General features: G+C 41.9%; 1 protein-coding gene across 4 annotated transcripts in view; it reads right to left on the reverse strand.

Annotated features, from left to right (window-relative positions):
• The window catches only part of SS18 (SS18 subunit of BAF chromatin remodeling complex), a 76,944-nt gene that overhangs the window by 15,503 nt on the left and 36,738 nt on the right, over window positions 1-24,703 (reverse strand). For 2 of the 4 annotated variants that reach the window (XM_077492595.1, XM_077492596.1), the window contains exons 5-9: window positions 21,854-22,075; window positions 19,415-19,582; window positions 16,425-16,529; window positions 8,098-8,190; window positions 4,084-4,206 (exon numbers count right to left, since the gene is read on the reverse strand). In XM_077492595.1, the coding sequence (XP_077348721.1) occupies window positions 4,084-4,206; window positions 8,098-8,190; window positions 16,425-16,529; window positions 19,415-19,582; window positions 21,854-22,075 (711 nt within the window). The remainder of the gene's footprint in view (window positions 1-4,083; window positions 4,207-8,097; window positions 8,191-16,424; window positions 16,530-19,414; window positions 19,583-21,853; window positions 22,076-24,703) is intronic. The other 2 variants (XM_077492597.1, XM_077492598.1) reach the window with 2 other exon arrangements.

A 24,703-nucleotide genomic window follows, 5' to 3' on the forward strand; every position in this document is an offset into this window, starting at 1 on the left:
ACAATTATCGTAAACATGACCGCCCCCTGAAGAGATGGATACCTCCGTTGTGGCAGCAGCTGTTGCCGTTACCGAAATATTCATCTTCAAAGTGCCGACATACATGTACAGGAGCCGGTCAGCAAGTGGTTAAAAACACCAGTTTTGCCACGTTTGCATCTAGGAGCGTTTATTTAAGAGAACATCATAGGACCCTCCCAAAGCCCAAAAACAGTATTATTTAAAGTGGTTGTAAACCCTCCCCCACAACTTTGTCCCATGTAAATCAGCATAAAAACCCTAACGAACACTGCTTGTAGATATCTCCTTACTTGCTTAGTATTGTTGTAATCTTTTTTTCTGTAGAATGAATGAAGTCACTGCGCATGCACAGATCTCCCCTGATTCATGGCACACTCTCTATGTGCTTATCTATCTGTTATCAGGACTTCCTACTGCACACCACTGAACTCCCAGGAGGCTGCTAATCACTCAAGAGCTTCCTCCTACACACCATGTGACCTCACATACAGTCTAAACGTAGCCAATACTGCAGTCTTATCAGCTGAAGCATTAGACATCGGCACAAGTAAATACTATAAAATAAACAAGTAAGCTATGAACAGGGAAGCAGGGTTGCCATAGAAACGTTGGATTGAGAGGGAGGCTTGGTTAACAGTACAGGAAGTCCTCAATTTAAGGGCGGACATACACTCCACCGTGGACTCAGAAAACAATACTTAAGATGGCACTGCCTAACCCCTGGAAACAAGTTTTTTTTTTAAAGTTTCTTTAAACTCTAAGTAATATGCAATTTGGGCTGGATTACAGTGGCTATAGTCTGATAATTACTTATTATAATGGACTAAATGAAAAGCAGCATCAGAGTGGGAGAGTTTACTTCCTCTATTTCAGCCATTGTGTGAGACCAGAGTGAGTAGCAGCAGTTGAGAGAGGAGCGGTGTACTTGTATCTACCTCAATTTCGGTGCTTTTACTATGGATTCCATAATGAGCACATGTGAGGGGAAAAAAAAAATGTTATTTATTCTTTTTTCATATATTTCATTTCTAAATTGCAATTGATTAGTATATTTTTTGTTATAAGCTGTATATGTAATTTCAGCAGTGATCAGATGTTTATTTGGAGTTTTTTTATTTTTTAAGCACTAAGAGCACATGCTTCACTATTTGTATATGTACCTCGGATATGATCCTTCCCTTTAATGATTACAGTAAGCACTTTGATTTTGGAAGAGTGTAATGTGGCACAATTTTCTTATATGCATTTTGTAGTATTTGATATCAGCATACTGTGGTGGCGATTTCCCACTTATAAATCATTACCTGATCATGGATTTATTCCCTTTAGATATAAAACCACAAATGGAGGCTAGGTTCATATTAGTGCAGCTGCAATTTGATCTGCTTTTCAGTGCACTTCTATAGCGAGACCTGGTTGCATTTTAATGGGTTTTTGATACTACTGTGTTTTTTGGTAGGGGGCGATTGGATGCTGCATGTTAAGCAACTGGTAGGAATGTCCCACCATAGTCCACAGCAGGCCTAAAGGGCTTGGTATAAATTTGGGGAGGGGTGCTCCCCCAACATTTTTGGGGGGTTTTCGTTGCATGGGATCCCACCTAAAATCCGTATTAGACTTGAAAAGGTGTGTATCGATTTTTGGGGAGGTGGGTCCCATGGCGTGTTTTATTTTTATTTTTTACTGACAGTCTGCTGTCAGAAGTTACTTGTTAAGATGTCGGCTCCTTAACCTACAAAAACAAGTCAAAAAAATGCATGCATGTGAGTTTCTATTGAAGGCTATAGGGCCAAAATCGCACCAAAGTAGCACTAGACCAAAAATGTGGTGTGCTGTGCTACATTGATAACATACCTGAAAAATCGCACTAGTGTGAACGAGGCTTGATACAACTCAGTATGTATTAATAAATCAATTTTTTTTAAAGAATTACCTAGATTTGGTTTAACCCCTTCAGATCAACGCTATAGCCAAAAGACAGCTACAGCACAGATCTGTCACATTTTCTATGTACGTTTTTAGATGTGCTACCATTAGATCAGTATGAAGGCGAGGTGGTATGCAGGAGTTTGATGCAATTTCATGAAAACATTTACTTTTACTCTGCCATGGCATGCTGGGAGTTGCAGTGCTACCTTAAACATGTTGCTCCTCTTCCAGTCAGGGCATGCCCAAGACCTGTAGCCCCCTCCACCATCACCTCTCCAGGCAGCCCTCAAGGTCCCAGATCTGGAGTTTGTAGAACTCCTTTTTCCCCTCGGAGACGGGCTCCCCTCTGGTCCTCTCCTCTGCTGCCCCCTTCTTCCCGCCCATGCTCTTTTTTCCCCTCCTCCTTGGATGCTGTCACGCCATAGTACCTTCACCCTCCACTTCACCGACTACAGCGTCCCATTGCTAGGCAACCACGAGGGAGGCGCCGCAGCCGGGCACAGATACTAGGATGGTAGATTGGGCTGAGGACATGGTTTTTCTGAGCAGGGAGGGAAGCTGGCATTCCTATGATGAAGCAGGAGACGGTCAGCCCGCCCCTGGGTGGGTGTGCCCACACTAGTGCCCCTGCTAACACAAGGAAAGCAGGAGGGAGGGACACTCCCACAATGGGCGGCACTGGGGCAGACCACTCCCCCTTTTCGGTATTGGCTGAGTTTTCGGCAGCCAAAATTTCGGTGCACCACTAGAGAAAAGGTGATCCACCTGGTTGTGCTCTGTCACAGGGCTGTGTAAATCCCAGAAACTGAAAAAACACAAATCAATTGGCAGGCAGAACAGCTCCCATAGTGTGTATTTAATCTGTATATTTTGCCGTTTGCCAGGAGTTAAGCTATATTTATTTTTTATTTAAAGCAAAATGATAGTGAAAAATTAACCTTTATGCCCTATACACTAAGGCTGCATAAAATAACGTTTGACGTGCCTGTAAAATTTCTTATTTTGGAATACAGCACAGGACTCGTATTCATAGACTACGTTATATGCTACCTTCAGGAAATTGTGCAATGACAAAAAAAAAAAAACACACACACAGCAAAAAAAAAATCACCCCTAATTAAGACTCATAGAACCCCACCAACTCCATGTGACTTTACTATTTTTTTTTAATTTTTTTTTTTTTTAGCAAACAATAAGGAAACAGAAAGGAAGATTCTGAGTTTTGTACTGTACACCAAGATAAGGAATTAACATTGATCAAAGAATCAAGATCGCGATTCTACATTCAGCGCATAGATTCAGCGCATAGAGTTCTCTGCTGAAGGCTATCAAAAAAAATAAAAACACAAAAAAGGTAGCCTGCCAAGTTTATCACAACATGGCAGGAGAAATAAAGAGAAACATTGTAACACTTTCTTTTAGAGCAAAGGAATGAACTTCAGTCTGTAAACTAGGACAGTTTAACCACTTAAAGACTAAACCTTCTTCTGACCCTTGTTGCTTACAAGTTAAAATTAGTATTTATTTTCTAGAAAAATTACTACAGCTCACGAAACATTGGATCTGATCAGAGAGCTGTAGATAGAACCACAATTATAGAAATTGCTTTAAAAATAATAGAATAAATATTAGAACTCACCTGACACAGACATAGTGTGAACAGGGCACATAGAAATCAATAGTTTATTTTTCTTTATGTTCTTGCAGGGACCTACGTTAGAACAAGCCCAAAATATTCTAAGTCTGCATTCAGTGCCGTTATACACTGGATGTCACCTCCTGTTCCGTCTCTCCCCTCCCCGCAGTCTGCATTCACCCCTTTTGTACACATGATTTGACCTCCCGATCCTGCTGGCCGGTACTGCTGCCCAGTCCTGCTGTGGGTCTCCTTGGTGGATGGTACAGTTGGTGGGTATCCCTGGCAGGTACTGCTAGCACTGTTGGTTAAGCTCTTCCAATTCCTATTTTTCATATCCGTGCAGCCCACATTAGTATACAGTCACACACATTAGCATATACTCAGTGGTAAATTACATTAAATGGACGCTGTTTTGATAGGCCATTTACATTAAATAAAAACAGCCTACGAGATTTAAATCTATGACAGGTGATCGCAAATGGGCTAATACTTACCATATCCTTGTTGCTGGGGTTGATAACCTTGCTGGCCAGGGTACTGCTGCTGCTGAGATGGGTATCCCTGCTGCTGTGGTGGACCTTGATAGGTTTCCTGCTGTTGTCCATATTGAGCATTACCTAAGATGATTTAGGAAAAGGAAGAAAAATGAATGTTTGCTTTTATTTCAAGTTTTTACAACAAACACCAAAAAACGGGGGGAAAAAAATAAAATAAAATGCAAAACCAAACCAATATAAAAAATGCCAAAACACCAAAACATAAAAAATAAATAAATCAAAAAACATAAGGAAATCAGCCCACAAACTTAAAGCTAGTTTTACAAGTTTGGACTGCAGCATTGTTTTTGGAGCATCCTTGGCAAATGAGCAATAAAGTTAAAGTATCACAGTCTTGGGACCATGATAGCAAGAGTAAAAAAGTAAAACATTGAGACAGCTGAAGGAGCACAGACTAGCTAGACAAGATCAGAAAGCTGGTTCCTAAAAGACAAAATTGTGTGCATGTAGAAAGATAGCTTGGAGAAAGATCTAATGGATTGCTTTTCTGGAAAACTTGAGAAAATTAACATGTTTTAGTTACTGTCAGTGTGTGTTTGTGAAAACTGCTGTGTTTGAGACCTAGCTTTGTAGTGAAGTAAAAAATGAAACCAGCATTTAGAGCTCTGTTACATACAGTGCCTTGCAAAAGTATTCACCTCCTTTACATTACAGCCTTTAGGTCAATGTTTTATTAATCTGAATTATATGTGATGGATCACATCACAATAGTCTAAGTTGGTGAAGTAAAATTAAAAAACATTTTTTTATATATAAAACTCTTTCAGAAAAAAAAAAAAAAAAAACTGATAATTGCCATGTGCGTATGTATTCACCCACTTTATTAGGAATCCCATAAAAAGCTCTTGTGCAACCAATTACCTTCAGAAGTCACATAATTAGTGAAATGATGTCCACCTGTGTGCAATCTAAGTGTCACCTGATCTGTCATTGCATATATACACACACACACACACACACACACACACACACACCTTTTTGAAAGGCCCCAGAGGCTGCAACACCTAAGCAAGAGGCACCACTAACCAAACACTGCCATGAAAATCAAGGAACTCTCCAAACAAGTAAGGGAAAATGTTGTTGAGAAGTACAAGTCAGGGTTAAGTTATAAAAAAAAATATCCAAATCTTTGATCCCTAGGAGCACCATCAAATCTATCATAACCAGGGCTCGAGTCCTGCGGGAACGCATGGGAACGGCGTTCCCATACTATTCCCACAGCGGGAACGCAGTTCCCATTAGCTGCCTGAGGGCTGAGGCTATGCAGCGCGTAGTTCGCCGCCGCTCCTCAGCCGCCGAGTGACTGGTTGCTAGGCAGGGGCCGCTCCGCATCTAGCAACCGGTCACATGACTTCGGCCGTGCACGTGGGCACGCACTGGCGCGAGTCAGTGGGCAGGCTGACACACGCTGCGCGCCTGCTTGGATCCGGAGTTCAGGACTGTCCCCCCCCCTCCTCCCCTCTACCCAGTGCCAGTCAGTCCTGGCCTCCTGGGGCCACACGCTGCACTTTTCCAGTTTACTTCTCCTTCTCTACCAGGTTAGTCACTAGTATGTAAGTTGCACTCTGCGATACCCTGCCGATACCCTGCCGATACCCTGCCGATACCCTGCCGATACCCTGCCGATACCCTGCCGATACCCTGCCGATACCCTGCCGATACCCTGCCGATACCCTGCCGATACCCTGCCGATACCCTGCCGATACCCTGCCAATACCCTGCCAATACCCTGCCAATACCCTGCCAATACTCTGCCATACCCTGCCAATACTCTGCCATACCCTGCCAATACTCTGCCATACCCTGCCAATACTCTGCCATACCCTGCCAATACTCTGCAATACCCTGCCAATACTCTGCAATACCCTGCCAATACTCTGCAATACCCTGCCAATACTCTGCAATACCCTGCCAATACTCTGCAATACCCTGCCAATACTCTGCAATACCCTGCCAATACTCTGCAATACCCTGCCAATACTCTGCAATACCCTGCCAATACTCTGCAATACCCTGCCAATACTCTGCAATACCCTGCCAATACTCTGCAATACCCTGCCAATACTCTGCAATACCCTGCCAATACTCTGCAATACCCTGCCAATACTCTGCAATACCCTGCCAATACTCTGCAATACCCTGCCAATACTCTGCAATACCCTGCCAATACTCTGCAATACCCTGCAATACCCTATCAATACTCTACAATACATACCCTATCAATACTCTGCAATACCCTGCCAATACTCTGCAATACATACCCTGCCAATACTCTGCAATACCCTATCAATACTCTGCAATACCTTGCCAATACATACCCTGCCGATGCTCTGCAATACTCTGCCAATACTCTTCAATACATACCCTGCCAATACTCTGCCAATACTCTTCAATACATACCCTGCCAATACTCTGCAATACTCTGCCAATACTTATTCCTGTTTGTGGGATATTTTCTAATGGGCTGTGTAACAGAATTTGGAACAGGGTGTATTTGTGGTAGAAATTCCCTGCGAGGGAAAGATCATCCCCCATTGTGTTGATTGTTTTGTTTGACACGTTATTTTGTTTTTGTAAACTGGCACTTTACAATAAATGTTGTACTGTATTTTCTGTGAAGTATATATGCATATGAGCGTACCTTTTTTTTTTTTTTTTTTGGTGGGGGAATGGATCTTGGGTGGGAGTTCCCACACTTTTTTTCCCAGGACTTGACCCCTGATCATAACCAAATGGAAAGAACATGGCACAACAGAAAACCTGCCAAGAGAGAGCTGCACACCAAAACTCACGGACCGGGAAAGGAGGGCATTAATCAGAGAGGCAGTACAGAGACCTAAGGCAACCCTGGAGGAGCTGCAGCATTCTACAGCAAAAACTGGAGTATCTGAACATAGGACAACAATAAACTGTACGCTCCATAGAGTTGGGCTTTATGGCAGAGTGGCCAGAAGAAAGCCATTACTTTCAGCAAAAAACCCAAAATGGCACGTTTTGAGCTTGTGAAAAGGCATGCGAGAGACTCCGTATGGAGGAAAGTGCTCTGGTCTGAGGAAACTAAAATTGAACTTTTTGGCCAAAGAAAACGCCATGTCTGGCACAAACCCAACACATCACCCAAAGAACAATCCTCACAGTGAAACATGGTGGCGGCGGCATGCTGTGGAGATGTTTTTCAGGAGTCGGGACTGGGAAACTGGTCAGAGTTGAAGGAAAGATGGATGGTGCCAAATACAGAGATATTTTTGAGCAAAACCTGTACCAATCTGTGGGATTTGAGGCTAGGACGGAGGTTCACCTTCCAGCAGGACAATGACCCCAAATACACTGCTAAAGCAACACTTGAGTGGTTTAAGTGTAAATGTGTTGGAATGGCTTAGTCAAAGCCCAGACCTCAATCCAATAAAAAATCTGTGGTCAGGCTTAAAGATTGCTGTTCACAAGCGCAGGAGCAGTTTTGCAAGGAGGAATGGGCAAAAATCCCAGTGGTAAGATGTGGCAAGCTCATAGAGAGACTTCTCCAAAGCGACTTGGAGCTGCGATAGCCGCAAAAGGTGGCTCTAAAAAGTACTGACGTTAGGGTGTGAATAGTTATGCACATTGACTTCTTAATTTGTCCCATTTGTTGTTTGCTTCACAATAAAAAAAAAAAAAAAAAAAAAAAAAAAAATCACAATCTTCAAAGTTGTGGGCATGTTCTGTAAATTAAATGATGCAAATCCTCAAACAAATCCATGTTAATTCCAGGTTGTGAGGCAACAAATCACGAAAAATGCCAAGGGGAGTGAATACTTTTGCAAGGCACTGTAGCTTAATATGGACATGTTCTGTGAAAGATCTCTCATTCCAGGGGAGTTACAAATGAAAATAGATATATATGTGTGTGTGTGTGAGAGTGTGTGAGGGTGTGTGTGTGTGTGTGAGTGTGTGAGTGTGAAGGTATATAGATACCTCCTTCGTAGTAATGTTGTGAGGAATCCTCGTAAGGCCTATCGTAGCCTTGTTCAGGATACGACGGTTGCTGATAACCGTAATCATTATGACCTACATCAATTCGACAAGAAACAGGAAGAAACGTTAATGGCCTTTTGCTGGAGATGCATATAATTAGTCTTACTTGCTCACGAATGCTAAGAATATTTTCACATTAAAAGACTTAGCGAAAGTTATTAAGCAATTTGAAGCACAATAATGGCTGGAAATGCTTTTCTAACAACCTCAATTAAAAGTAGTAATATAAAACTGTAAAGATCTGCTTATCAATTAAAGGGCTTAACTGATTTAACAGACTGAAAATATAAAAAAGTTATTGTAGTAAAGAACAGTAAAAAAAGTGTATCAAAGAAACTAAAATTTCTACAGAAGAGAAAAAAAAAAAAACACACACAAAAAAAAAAAAAAAAAAAAAAAAACACGTAGGTCCAATATGAACATTTAAATACTTAAAACACAAGTAGATAGATTTAAGTTCTAAAAAAAAATTAAAAGGAGAAGGTTTGTGGCAGTCTTGCATGCAGAATAGCAATAAGAATGACTAAGGGAAACACATTTATGCAGATCTATAGCTGCTATAGCTGTGATACCGATTGCTATACCCAAAGATTCTGTAAGAAGAAAAATCTCTGCTAACCAAAACATTGCACTAAGCATAAGCTTATACATCTGGAAATAGGTTTATCACATGCAATCCATTGATTACACACCAACAGTACATGGTCAAACCAAGACTTATAATTTTTACAGGCAAAAAAAAAGGGATGCTAGCGTGGCAGTACTACACACAGTAGTAAGTGGCAAGCGTGTCCTATTACTAATAGGTGGCGCAGATGCCGCGGGCCAGTCCAAAGACTGTTAATCAAGATGGCAGACAACAATGTTAGTGCGTGCATGGAACAGTGTGTAGTGATGAAGTGTTTATTGAGAGAAGGCGTAAAACCAGCGTCTATCTACAGAAGACTTCAAGCACAGTACGGTGATGAAACACTCAGCCACAGTCAAGACATTTAAACAGTGTAAACAATTCTAAGATGGCCGTATGTTTGTCAGTGACAATTCCGGCCATGGTGGTTCCCAGACCACAGCAGCCATTCCTGAGTACATTAGGGTGTGGAATGCCTGATCCTGGATAATCGACGCATAAGAAGTCATGAAACTGAATAAGAGAAATCTTTTTGTGGGGCACCGATGACGCAGGCTGTCCTAGGATGGTTCAGGCGTACTGACAAATCTTTCTATGCCAAAGCTTTCCAAGAATTAAATGCTGGGATTCATTTATAAAAAGGTAGCAGGGAAGTATGTAAAATAAATGCAGTTGCCATGCCTTGAAATATGTTCTTTTAGCATATAAACTAAAAAGTCCAGATTTGACTTGAACGCCCCTCGTGGTTCCGTTTTTGCTGTTAAAAAAGTTCTTCAGTAAATTCCTATGGCACAGATCCTGGAAGAACGATACAGTTGCATCAAAGGTTTATAAACCTTTATTAAAACAATACCGGACTTACTTTCCTACTAAACATTGGCAACAAGTCCCATATTTATTGGTCAGGTGGAAACCTTAGTTGCATCACCAGAAAAAGAATAGTTTGCAGTTGTTTTCACTTGCTAGTTGGGACATGCAAGGGGATATTCCTCCCCAGCACAAATGGAAACCCTAACTGGTCAGTAATGAAGTGAGGGCACCAGTGCTCACAAATGAAAAATTATGAGAATTACCATGTGTATTTCAACACACAAGAATTATTAAGGTTGATGTCTGAGTTTAACTGCTTCCAGCCCACCTCCTGCACATATACTGCAGCAGGGCGGCCCTTCAGTGCATTTTTGTTTGCAATTGGACAAAAACGGGAGCCAATCAGCAGGTCCTGTGGACTCAATGTCCGCTGGGACCTGCCGATCATTCCTGAGGCAGACAGAATGGTGCTCTGTCAGAGGGGAAGAAGGAGATCTTGCGTTTCTGCTAAGCAGGAACATGAATCTGTCTTCCGTCAGTCAAAGCAACCCCTGGGAACACAGTTAACCCTTCGATTGCCCCTGATGTTAACCCCTTCCCTGCCAGTGTCATTAGCAAGTTGACAGTGCATTTTTTATTACCGATTATTGTATTGGTGTCAATGTGCCCCAAAAAGTGTCACCTAGTCTTATATTTGCCTGCTGCAATGTCGCAGTCCCACAAAAAATAAAAAATAAAATAAAAAATAATAATAAAAAAACGCTGATCGCCACCATTTCTAGTAAAAAAAAAAATCCCTAAAGCTAGCTCATAGTTTGTAGACGCTATAAAAACCGCAGAGGTGAACAAATATCACCAAAAGAAAGCTCTATTTGTGGGGGGGGGGGGAAAGGGACATCAATTTTATTTGGGTACAGCGTCACATGATGTCACTTAAAATAACCCAGTGCTGCATCGCAAAAAAATGACCTGGTCATGAAGGGGAGTAAACCTTCCTGAGATGAAGTGGTTAAAGAAAAAAAGAGCGGTAGTGCATGTGGAAATACACAAGCCTAAATCAAGTGCAAAGCAGACAGAAATCTGTGTGATTTAACGCTCCTTACTATCCAGAACAATGGCAGGGTAGGAAAAAAATAGTTTAACAGTATTTCTGAAGAAGTAGCCACATACCAATTTCATCATTGATGAAGATATCGCAAAAGTATTAGAACAGAAAACAGGTCATCTCTAAAAACTCCTTTAGATATTTTGGCGTTTTACTTAAAGTATAACTAAAGGCATTTTTTAAGTTTTGGATAGAGGGATTAGAGCACCTGTCAGGTTTTTATTGCAGACTGGCCCCTCCAATCATAAGGGAGTTTCACCCAGTTTGTCCTGTTTATCATCACCAAGTTAAAGGCAAAGGACTTCCAAACTTTTGGGTTGTACCCAGGACAGTAATAGAGGGGAAATCTTCATAGTGGGGACACCATCTCCGATGACCCTGGTGACCACCAGAGATTTCCTCACTTTTTGGATGCATTTCTTCTCATATCCGGTTTTGTCCATGGGACAGGAAGTGAAAGGAATGTCCAAATTCGGACACAGTTGGCAAAAAATGCCATCAGGGTCTATGCCCTTCTCTTACTCTACCCAAATGAAAAAAGTTGTATCATCTTTAGTTCTACTTTAAACACTGAAATTGTTAGCTGAACAGATATACCACTCATGTTCTTCTATAGTTTCGCTCCTACTGAAAAACTACCACTATATGTGCACAAGTGTGTACAGCATGGTAACTAGTAAGAAAGAAATTGGGGGTATTGCGCAGAATGCACAACCACTGCACACAAGAGATCAGTGGTGAAGATAATATTTGGCATTTACCATACTTTATTCAATATGAAATGATTTGTATTTACTGCCCAAATCCGAACTCTGGAGTCATTGAGACAAGCAGCAATCTGGTCCTTCGGTTTAAAAATGGCATCTCTAGCCTACACTCTTACCAAGTAGAGCGTAGCGCTGCAGAAACTTACAGCCAGATTAAAAAAATAAAAAAAAATTACCCAGCATGCAGGAAAATACATGTAAATTGTCTTTCTTACTGCGTTTTAACTAAACTTCTTAATATTAAAGGGGTTGTAAAGGTAAATATTTTTTCACCTTAATGCATTCTATGCATTAAGGTGAAACAACATCTGACAGTGCCGGCTCCCCAGCCACCCCGTTTTACTTACCTGACCCCTCGAAAGTCCCGCGCTCGTCCCCGACATACTCTTTGCCACTCAGCCTGGCCACCGATTGGCTAGAGTGGATGGATTGAAGGCAGTGCAGCCATTGGCTTGTGCTGCTGTCAATCACATCCAATGACACAGCGCGTCGGGGGCGGGGCCGAGTGATACAGTGAGCGGCTATAGCCGCCGGCTGCATCACGGGAGCGCGCCCACAAGTGCTTCTCACCATGCGAGGGAGCTCGCATGAACGTGAGAAGTACTTGCAGGGGGAAGCCGAGACAGCTCCTGATGGACCCAAGAAGACCAGGTTCGGGGCCACTCTGTGCAAAATGAGCTGCACAGTGGAGGCAAGTAAAACATGTTTGTTATTTAAAAAAAAAAAAAAAAATTAAATGAAAAAAACTTTACAACCCCTTTAACTTTGTATACAAATGGATGTGCTGTGCTCACATTTGTTATTCAACTAGAATTCATTTAGCATTAAAAACAGTAACAGCTCCATACCTTATTGCAATCCACCAGGCTCAGTGTGCTCTTTTGAATGCTTTTTTTTTTTTTTTTTTTTTTTTTTTTAACTCATGCTTGTGTGCTCACCAGTTTCCAAGGGCCATTTCCCTACCAAAGCAGATCTTTATTTAGAACCCAGCAATTTCATATCTGTGCTTCTCAATGCAATGCAGGTAGAGCATGGCTCATTGGTGGGGCCAATAGTGTTCTCTACATATCTTCCTAAAAACATCACAGCATTCCGCCTAAGTTTTCCTCTTAAAAGCCCTATGCCCTGATGCGAGCAGTGGGTTGCCTCCAGGGAGGAGTTGTGCAAATACTAAAAATGCCTTGATGGGTAGGAGTTAATCTGGAGAAACCAGATTTACTATGAGCTTAATTTGCCTGATCCACCTGGCAATGGTGGAGTGAGGGCCAGGATGCTCCTTTCAAAGACCTGAAGGACGGACAAAAAGGGAGTCTGTTGAGCAGAAGCAGCATCTCCCAGGTAGACTGAAAGCCCTGACAACATCTAGGCAGCGTAACGTAATTTCCTTGGTGCGTTTTGGCTGCAGGATACAGAGAAGAGACAATATGCCTCCTTGAAGTGAAAGAAAGACAACTTTGGGTAGAAAAGAAGGTCTAGGTTGCAAGACCACTTTGCCCTTGTGCAATACAAGAAAAGGTTCCTTACAAGAAAGGGCTACTAACATGCCTACACTGACTTAATGGCTTTCAAGAAGGCTACCCGACATGTGTGAACATCCAAAAAAGACATCTCTCTAACGGACTCATGAGCTATTTGAAGACAGTGAAGCAAGGGATTTCTGGAAAAGGATGTGCGGGGCAAAAACCTGTCCCTTAAGGGTGATCAAGGCCACTTTAAACAAAGCACTGGAAGAGCAGATTGAAGAAAGGCCAGATATAAGCAGAGTATTATCTGGAACTCAGATGAGAAGGTGACCTTCCATGTGCGCTAGATTTTCTTGCTTGGAGCTGGAGGTCATGACCTAAAGTCATTCCAGGAAGTAAAGCAAAAGTAATCGCGAACAACGTGTTTAAACAGCTATGAAGAGAGGCAAGCCTGTGTAGAATTAATGGAAAGCAGTTTTATTTTTGCAAAAGTAGATTAATGCTATATTGGTATATAGGGGAGCTGGAATTTTAGAAGAAAAAGGAGGAACAAAAAAGGTGAACTTTTCTAGTAATATAGAAAAAGTATACACAAATCGTATTTAGTATTCAACTTAATATACCCTTCAAAGTGAATGAGAATTCCATTGTTTGCATGATATACAGTAGGCTACTCAAAACAGAGAATACTGGACATATGTCAAGCTAAACTTCATGATTAATACAATATAAGCATTGCAAATAATTAAGAATCATGTTAATACATATATAAAACAGTTTACATACAGTTGTGCTAAAAAGTTTACATACCCTGGCAGAAATTGTGAAATTTTGGCATTAATATTAAAAATATCCAGCTCCCACTTCCTCCCGGCACACCACGGTACTGGAAGGGAGATCATCTCTCCCCCTCCCTGCCCGGCCAGTCACAGCGCACGGCTCGCACATGCACAGTGGATGCTTGGCTGTGAAGCCACAGCTGGGCGCCCACACTTAAAATGCCGGCACTGCAGAGAGGAGGAGGGAGGAGGAACGACAAGTGGGGCTTCGTTCCCCCGCATCGGTGGACCCTGGGACAGGTAAGTGTCCGATTAAAAGTCAGTAGCTGCAGTATTTGTAGCGGCTGACTTTTAATTTTTTTTTTTAACCAGAACTCCGCTTTAAGGCTAACAATCACATGAAGCCATTTATTATCACACAGTTTTTGGATCCTTTGTAAATTATAATGGTAAAAGAAATCACTCAAATGGCTCTGATAAAAAGTTGACACACCCTGGAATGTTTAGTCTTGGTACAGACACAGAAGGTGGCACACAAAGGGTAAAATGGCAATTAAAAGGTATTTGTGGCTTTTTAAATCACAATTAGTGTCTTGTATAAATAGTCAATGAGTTTGTTAGCTCTCACGTGGATGCACTAATCGGGCTAGACACTAAGCCATGAGGAGGTAGAAAAGAACATTTAAAAGACCTGCGTAACAAGGTAATTAAACTTTACAAAGATGGAAAAGCCTTGAATATGCCAGTCAGCACTGTTTAATCACTTAAGTGGAAATTAGGGGCTCTTTTGATACCAAGCCATGGTCAGGTAAACCAAGAAAGATTACAGTCACAACTGGTTAATTGCTCAAGATACAAAGAAAAACCCACAGGTAACCTCAGAAGAAATACAGGGTGCCTTCCAAAAAGATGGTGTGGTTATTTTTAAGGAGCACAATCCAAAAAAAAAAAAAAAAGCTGCATGGTTGAGCTGCCAGAAGGAAGCCTTTACTGCCCCAATGCAACAAAAAAGCCAATGAGGCATGTCAAGGTGTTGGGCATATTGTAACCAGGATTTTTTTGCGGAACTTGTACAGTAAAGTGTTCTTTCTGGTAACTTGAACAGTTTCTGGGGCTGAAATCTTTCTTGATCTACCTGACTTTGGCTTGGTATCAAGCGATCCCCACATTTTCCACCACTTAAGTGATTGAACAGTACTGACTGGCATATTCAAGGTTTTGGATAACTTTTTTATATCCTTTTCCATCTTTGTAACGTTTCATTACCTTGTTACGCAGGTCTTTTGACTGTTCTTTTCTACCTCCTCATGGCTCAGTGTCTAGCCCGATTAGTGCATCCATGTGAGCTAACAAACTCATTGACTATTTATACATGGACACCAATTGTGATTTAAAAAGCCACAAAAGTGGAAAATGAACTTTTAATTGCCATTTTAACCTGTGAGTGCACCAAGGCCAAACATTCCAGGGTATGTAAGCCTCATCAGGGCCATTTGGGTGAGTTCTGTTATTATTGATGCAAAAATAAATAAATGGCTTCACGTGATTGCTATCCTTAAATAAAAGACAGTTTTTTGGCCTGATCAGTCATATTTGTAATATTAATGCCAAAATGTCACCTTCTGACAGGGTATGCAAACTTTTGAGCATGACTGTATATTTACCAAAACTATAAGAAAGTGTATAAATAATTTAAATATTTTGAAATAAAGAATCTGGTCCAAATCAGAAATCACTGTGCACAGAATAGGCAAACTTAAAGTTTAAAATTAAAAATCTATGCGCAGGCAGGCTCTTTATTGCAGAAGAAGCATGCAATGCAAGAAAATAAACCTACCTAAATCGCATCTTCTGTAGAATGTACACTGAACTACAAATCCGCAGCTCAGTTTACATTCCAGCATAGTGGCTGTGTTCCCGACTGACTGAACTCCTGTGCATGCGCAGGAGTGATGTCATCCCACACCAGCCAATTAAGACAGCCAAAACCATGTACTCGGGAAGAAGCCGGGGAGAAGATGCTGGTGCAGGACCTTGTGGGTGTCAGATCATTGAAGCAGAGATAAGTAATGCAGACTTTAGCTTCACTTTAAAAAGGTGTATGTATAGCCAAAATGTACAGTATTTATTAGGTTTTAGATGGAGTGGCAAAGGATTTAGTTCCCTGTGTAGTTTTTATTGCTGCCTGTCCCTGCTAGATAGATTCATTCACTATATTCATCCTGGTTACTGTTTATTAACTAAGAAAGTGATGAGAGACTCCAAATTTTACAGTTTTCACCTGGAGGTGAGTGGAAACATTCTAAAAAGGGACATCATTTCCGATATCTAAATGTTAAAAAATTTCCTCTCACTTCCCATTACATCCGAGTCAAGAAGTGAAGGAAAAAGCACAGGGAACCACAAGCAACAATTTGTGTGACGTTATGGTTTTTCATATAATGGGACCACGTACAAGAAAATTGTACGTTATAAATATAAATACTAAATTTGCTATATTACCATTTAAAATGCAAAGACAAACACATTGCAACAATGTTTGACTACTCAAAAACCAAAAAAACAGAAACAAGTCTTACTTCGGGGGGGGGGGGGGGGGGGGGGGGGTGGAGACCAAGTACGCAGAGACATGAAATGCCCTACTCGTTCTCTATGTTTTGAGAGCTACAGAACAACGTACACTTATGTAAACATAAATATAATATACATAATTACCATCTGGATAGTATTGCTGATTTATGCCTTCAGGAGTTCCTTGCCCACCATGACTATACTGTTCACCATAATAATCTTCTTGGCCTGAGTACTGCTGAGGTGGACCTAAAATTACACACACATTTTCAATAATTGGATATAAAATTTAAGAAAGCTTAGTTTCCAATGGCATTTAAATCAGGACATTGGGCACATGCCTTTTTATGGGTAGTAACTAAACCTGTTTTAGTGGCACCATTGCCAAAACTGGCACAGAAGACAAAGTATGTCCATTGTATAATAGTGATGGATGAACATCGGGGGGTCAAAAATTATATATATATATTTTTTTTTTTGTCAAAAGTTTGGGTATTTTCATTCTTTTTGGGTGCATTTGCTTTATTTTGAGTAGGATACTCATTCACATTGGGGGCGGTATCTGAGGGCCCCCTTATTGTTAAAGGAGCTTCCAGATTCGGATAAGACCCAGTCCACAGACCCTCACAAGCACTGGGTTGGAGTTGTGGGAAACAGGCCCTTGTCATCAATATGGCAAAAAGGTGCTTTGCCAGGGTGGGTCTCTGCCTGGTATTTTTTTTTTTTTTTTTTTTTTTTTAGGGACGAGTGGCAGTGATTTTTACTATTGTGACTTGTGTAATGAATTAAGCTCATCTTCCCCCTGGTGAAGTGAATGGTCATGAACGCGACCCTGCTGCCAAAGAAGAGCACCGACATGCACCCAAATATAGATTGGTCTCCTTCCTAGCAGCATTGTTAGAAAGCAGTGGAGGGAGGGCAAATATCCAACCACACTGCTCAGCAACCACAGGATAGATAGGACAGAGAGCAACAGCATGTAGCATTTGATATAGGAGAGGATACATCTTTGGATTACTTATACTAGCTATATTTTGTTAAAGCGGAACTAAAGGGATCAGTATCTATCTTTCCTCCAAAAGGTCCATGTTTTTCTCACTGGGGTCAGCATCTTCTTCTGTGTGCCAGCTTTCAGCCATTTTTTTTTTGCAAGCATAGGATGACGTCATTCTTGTACATGTGCAGGAGTCAGTAATGCCAGCATCAGGCTAGTGCTGCAAGCTGAGATGGGAACTTGCTGCTTAGTTTAGAAGCCAGCGACTGCTGAGAGCAGGCATATAAAAATATTTTAATTGCATAAGTGACACTGCATGTCTCTAGTGCAATAAATAGGCTGCCTGCTTGCAACGACTTTAGTTATGCTTTAAAGTGTAAGCGAGAACCGTTTCACACCACATCACCCATAGTGTCGGTGGTAAAACGGTGCTATTTTTAGCGGCGTTTTACCGCTGGATTTGCGGCGCATGACGGCCGCTAGCAGGGCGCTTTCACCCCCCGCTAGCGGCCGAGAAAGGGTTAAAACCGCCAGCAATACGCCCCAGGTATTACAGCTCTGCCCCATTGATTTCAATGGGGAGCAGTGGTGGAGGAGCGGTAAACACACCGCTCCTAAGAAGCTGCTGGCAGGACTTTTCCCTGATGTCCTGCTAGCGCACTGCCTATAACTGCCTATAGTGCAGCTTTAGAGATAGGAGTTAAATACATCTTCTTAGCTTACCTTGATATAACCTTGCCTCAAAGCCGCTTTTAATCACTGCCCACCCAGCGTACATATATAAACCTCCTCCTGGGCAGCAAGTTGTTATACCAAAACTGCAGCTGCAACCATGATCCTTTTACAGTTTTCTAGAGCTGCTGATCTGTGTTTGACCAGCTGCCCTGGAGGGCAGGGGAGACACAGACCCCTGATTTCTCCATAAAAAGTACTTCTCACAGCCCAAACATATCACAGGCAGGGTGATGTAAGAGGAATAAAGTTAAATGAAGAAAAAAAAAAAAAAAAAAAAAAAAAAAAAAAAAAAAAAAAAAGAAATGTCGACACTCTCCCACCCACTCAAATGCTACCGCACAAGTACGTTCAGAACGCATATGTAAACAATAATTGCACAACACAGGGGGTATTGCTGCTAACATCGGAGCAATAATTTTAGTGTCACAGCTGACATTTAACACTAAACTCATAACCTATAAAAAGCAATTTAAAGAATTACCTATAGACAAGTTTAGGTACCATAGTTGGTTGCCATGTCACGGGCAGATGCAAATGTAACAAAATGGACAAGAGCCTCAAGGGCAAAGAGCCGATAAGTTCACAAAGCTTACAGTCTCACCAGGAATATGGCAAGCAGGGGTGGACGCACAGGGGTCGCCATCGTGACCGGGCCTAATGCGCCCCCCCCCCTGTGTGGCTGGATACATGTGCATGCATCCGTGTGTGTGTGTGTGTGTGTGTGTGTGTGTGTGTGTGTGTGCACGCAAATTACTTTTAACCCTAACCCTCAGTTCCTCTGAAAAGTTATCCATGCTCAGGTCGCTTTTTCTGAGGCATTTGACAGCCAGGAAAAAGGCCATGACTGGATAAAAAGATTGAGAAACACTGGCATAGAGGAACTGATCTCTCAATCTTCCTCCTGCAGCTGCTTAATGCATGCAGGACAGAGAGGAGAAAATTTAAAGATTGGTTCCTTTATATGCAGCTAACCCCTCCGCTCCTCATAGCCAGCTTTCTGCTGCCCCTCTGTGTGCTCTCCAGCCCCCCCCCCCCCCCCCTTTATTTTTACCCCTGATATTTCACCAAAGCCCCCATCTGGACATGTTTGGTATTCATTTACTTAATGAAACATCATCTTTAATATTTTACCAAAAAAATGGGTATTATGTTGCGTTTGTGTGAACTAAATGCATTTGTGTAATTTTTTTCTTGAAAGTCTGCATTTGATAAATGGCTGTGCAAATATTCAGCAATATGAAAAAAATGACAACAGCCACCACTTTATTTTCCAGGACTTCTGCTTTCAGAAAATACAGAATAATGTTTGGGGTTCTAAGTAATCTTCTAGAAAAACAAAATTGACTGATTTTAACAGCATGATGCTCTTCTAGCATCAGTGTTAGACAAATACTGCTAACAGTACCTTGCTGTGGAGGTCTGTATGGAGGAATTTGCCTTTGACCCATCATGTGATTTCCTTGGTTAACTTGACCCATCATACCCATAGGTGGCTGCTGCCCTTGGTAATGCTGTCCACCACCCTGAGGCAAGTTATACTGCTGTGAGGGAGACTGCTGGTGTATCATGGGACCTGCAAAGCAAAATAAAAAATAGTATAAGGTCTGCACATTTACATTTAAACTATATAGCACTGCATGGTAATACAAAGCCACTGACTACAGCAACTGTGCTGGTGAGATTTTAATTTCTGCAGATTTATTTGTAAACCTGTAATAAATATTCCAGGGGCCATCCTAATTGTATGCAAAATATTTGCCTACATAGTCCTTTGTATATCCTGCAAGAACAAAACTAAGTCTTTATAATCCTGACAGAAAGTCTGCCCACCTACCTATCCTCCAGATGTTTCATGACAATGAATAATTTTAAATCAGCTAACAAGAAACCGTAGAGCTAAAACCTGTGCTTACATACTGATTAGACTGAGAAGTGTGTGCCTAGCACATTATTAGCAGGAGGAAGCACAAAAAAAGGTTTTTCTCAAGCCCTGCAGAGATTTAAATATGCCATCATTGCTGATGCACAAATATGTGGGACTCTGGAAATGTTAGTCTCAGAAACCAATCAAATTGCAGTTACTACAGTTCCAATGCAAGTTAAAAATACATTAAAAAAAGTATCAAGTATAACCAAAACTTTTTTTTTTTTTTTTTTTTTTAAACAAAAATCTTTTGTGGGTAAGTGAAGTGGAAGTTGCCATTCCACAATGCTAGTTTCCTGGATGTAATTCTGACCCTTTTGTCCTCAAAACTAAAGGCGAAGCCCCACAACAAGCACGCAGATAAGGAATTCAGATGTCGCACCGATTGTCTAAGGGTTGTCACTTGCCCTGGGTCAGTGATTTAGAATGTATTAGAGTCAGCACAGTAGCCAGGCTAATAGCATTTTAGTAAAGAGGTCATAACAGCCCCCATGCTTCACTCAGGAAAGATTCAGGTTAAAGAGGAACGCTAATCAAACTGCATAGAATGGCAAACATACATGCATAATTTCATAAATACAAATTCAGCCACCCAAGGATTTGCAGATTTGAACTTAAGAGTGTACCCGGACTAGAGACATTATTTCTCAATTATCATCAATTAGTAAAATCTTTAATCAAGCTATCCCTGACCTCTATAGCTGCTTGTACTGTGAAGTAATTCCCCCTCAAAGACATCTGTAGTGGGTCCACCCCTTGCCCATAATTTCCCCTAGCATGTACTAAACATTATGTTTAGCAATGTTAGGGGCCACAGTTAAGCCCCCCTAATATTCCGTAAGTGGGCAATCACTGGCTTAGAAGCATGCACCTCTTGTATACATTGGAGGGCTAGCTGACTGCCATCATTCAAATATGAATGAAAGCAATAATTAAAAAAATAAAAATAAATAGTGGAGATTTCTGTGCTTCAGTTGTCAAATTTTAAAATTAAAAATAAAATTTCTCCAGAACACCTAAACCAGGGGTGCCCAACCCCACTGATGTAGCGTGCGACCAGAAACGCATGTCCATGCTCTGGGATGGTGGGTCAGCAAGCCCAGATTGTGATCAACAGGTTACTGATCTGCCATCCCAAATCATCAGAGTGCATGGAGGCGGGAATAGACGGCTGCGGAGAGAGCAGGAGCCGCATAACCCGATGCTTCCTCTGTAGCACTGGCTCTTCCCAGGCAGAGTGATACAAAGCGCATTCAGGCTGGCACATTTTTAGCAGCCTGGAGAGTGATGCCAGCTGGAAGAGGAAAAAAGGCCAGTGTATTAAACATCACATATACACCACTTTTGCAATGAGCAGATTAGCACTTCTAAAGAAGGGTCATTAGGCTGCTTTCACACTGATCTGTGGGTGCAGAGCAGTGCACTTGCAGCTTTGCTGCACTGAGCCATGGACTTCTATTATATTCTGCGGGTTTGGTGGGCTTTTTAAAAACACACCAATAGTTCTGAATGCAGGAGTTTTGGTGTGCTTTCAGAAACTGCAGCACACCTACAAAATGTCATAGAATTCAATGGCTCAGTGCAGCAACCCTGCAGGAAAGTGCACTGCATTGCACGCATGGTGTGGGTAAATCGCTCAGTATATTAAGGGCTCAATTATACTTGCGGTTTGCGGGGGTGTGTAAAACCCCATAAGCTCGCTGTGGCCTGATTTTACCATTCCAGAATATGTAAACACATTAGCGTGCATAGTCCTGCTGTTGGCAACAGTAGTGCAGTCAGTCATTTTAAGATATAAATATTCAATAGTTTTCATCAATATATTGTAGTTATTCAGTTACTGTGTTTTCACTCACTGTAGCTTACTCGGTGGCTTTTACTTCAACTCCTAAAAGCCCAGCTCTAATATAATGTCATTACCTTGATTTGGCTGCATATTCATGCTCGGTCTGGGACCGTAGTTTCCCATTGACTGGCCTTGAGACAAGCTCATCTGATTCTGGACTGGCATATTTTGTGAAGATGGCACAGAATGATTATATCCTCCCATGGAACCATGATTATTTGAAGGCATAGTCATTGAACTATTTGACATGTTGTGTTGGTTTGGTCCTGGTCCTTGCATAGGCATATGGTTGGGTCCTGAATAAAGAAAACAATACTTGTGTTCAAGTGTGCGTTACAGTGAAAATACCGCAGTAAACAAATGAAATGTGCACATATATGCAGACAAGTAAAAAAAAAAAAAAAATAAATAAGAAACACACAGAACTGTGCAACTCTGCCTTTGACAGTATTCTGTATTAGAAATACATGGTCAGATTTTTATTTCACACACAAAAAGTCAGTGGGTGATTGACACCTCTGCCTGGAAACAATACCCATCAGTAGTAACAGATCCCTTTGCAAAGCCTGGCTGAGAAACTTTGTAAATACACTTTCCACTTAACTCTTACCCTGTCTAGCACAGGACACAGAGCGTGAAGGGGGCTGAGAAACCCCAAGAGTAGACCCCATGAGTAGCTTGGTGTTGCTGATAATAATGAGCAGCTTTAAAGACTGATAGATAAACCAGGGCATGGACAGAAAAGAAACAGATTTTTAAAGGGAAATGTACTGTGGGCGATTATTATACATTGGGCAATTTAAGGTTGAAATTCCACTTTAACGAATTTGGTTTTAGCTAGCACTTTGTGTTTCTTTATAGCAGTTATTTTCTCTTTTATTCATAATCATTTACTAAATAGTACACAACATAAAAACAATAGGATAACAATATTGAAAGAAAGATACATTACAGGTGGATTTATATAGGGCCCCTTTCACACCATCCGACTGATCTGGTCCACCTGTGTTTTTCAGGAGGACCCAATCAGATCACCCATTGTTCTCTGCTGTCACCCACCAGCATCCGACCCTGCAGTCTGTTTCTATCCAACCACCCCATAGAGAACAGCAGGCTGTCTCCATGTCTGCTTTGCACAGCAGACCTGTCATCCGTCTATTCAGCAGGGATCAGAGGAGATCCCGTGTGAAAGGGTCCTAGAAGAGGAAACATTTTCAAAGGTTTCATAAAATGTAATCAAATCTGAATGCAGCTAATAGGATCCTTGTAGGAAGAAGCTTTCGATACCACTTTTGAATTTTATATGGACTCTACCTTAACTTTAAGTAGTCCATACATAAACATAAAAGGATGTGGGACCTTTAACCACTTCAATACCGGGCACTTAAACACCTTCCTGCCCAGACCAATTTTGAGCTTTCAGCGCTGTCGCACTTTGAATGGCAATTGCATGGTCATGCTACACTGTACCCAAATTAAATTTTTATCATTTTTTTCCCCACAAATAGAGCTCTCTTTTGGTGGCATTTGATCACCTCTACGTTTTTTATTTTTTGCGCTACAAATAAAAAAATACCGAAAATTTTGAAAAAAAAAATTTTTTTTTGTTTCAGTTTCAAAACTTTGTAAATAAGTACGTTTTCTCCTTCACTGATGGGCACCAATGAAGTGGCACTGATGGACACTGATATGTGGCACAGGTGGGCACTCATAGGCGGCATTGGTGTTATACTGACTGGCATCCCTGGTGGTCTAGGGAGGATTACCTTTTCCCTGGTGGCGTCCCTGGTGGTCCAGTGTGGGCATCCTCGGGGGGGGGGGCTGTGCTGATAATCGATCAGCACAGACCCCCCCCTGTCAGAGGAGCAGCCGATCGGCTCTCCTCTACTCGCGTCTGACAGACGCGAGTGAGGAAAAGCCGATCACCGGCTTTTCCTATTTACACTGATCAGCCGTGATTGGACACGGCTGATCACGTGGTAAAGAGTCTCCGTCGAAGACTCTTTACCGAGATCGTAGTTGCCGGGTGTCAGACTAACACCCCGCAACAACGATCGCCGCGATGCGCGCCCCCGGGGGCGGCAGCGGCTTATAATCCTGATCACGTCATATGACGTCCGATCAGGATTATGAAACCACTTTGCCACCGTCAATTGTCTATAGGGCGGGCAGCAAGTGGTTAAAGAGGAAGTAAAGCGTGGTGGGTTTTATTTCCTCTTTTTTTCCCATGCAAAGTAAAAGCATAATGGGCTAGTATGCGTCACCATCAGTCACAGCACGGAGGGCTGTTTCTTCACAGCACATGTGCTGATGACATAATCGGTGCACTACAAAGGTAAGTATCTCCTAAATAGCGCACGTTTAGGAGATATTTACAGTACCTTAAAAGGAAGCCTGATTATAGGCTTACCTATAGGTACAAGTTGCACAGAGGGGTTTACAACCACTTTAAGAGTGTTCTAGACCTTGTGATCAACCTCAATGTGTGAAGGTGGGTATCACCACCAAATATACGTTTATTGCAGCAGTAACAAAAAGGTATGGAACAAGACACCACTAAGAGTCCATTCACACAGGGGCAACACGACTTGCAGCGCGACTTTGGGAGGCAACTTGGACACAACTTGAGTATGAATCACAGCGCGACTTGGGGAGACTTACAAGACTTCAAGTCGTCCCCAGGCCAGAATAATCAGCTCTCGAGGGAGGAACTCCATGCCAAATATTAAATAAAAATACCGGCATGTGTTCCCCTCCAAGAGCATACCAGGCCCTTAGGTCTGGTATGGATTTTAAGGGGAACCCCCTACGCCCAAAAAAAAGGCACGGGAGTCCCCCCAAAATTCATACCAGACCCTTATCCGAGCACCCAGCCCGGCCAGGAAAGGGGGTGGGGACAAGCGAGCGACCCCCCCCCCCCCGAA

This window comes from Lithobates pipiens, unplaced genomic scaffold (genome assembly GCF_037356315.1).
Source record: "Lithobates pipiens isolate NorthernLeopardFrog02 unplaced genomic scaffold, aLitPip1_a1.2 Scaffold_19, whole genome shotgun sequence".
Classification (NCBI taxonomy): Eukaryota; Metazoa; Chordata; class Amphibia; order Anura; family Ranidae; genus Lithobates; species Lithobates pipiens.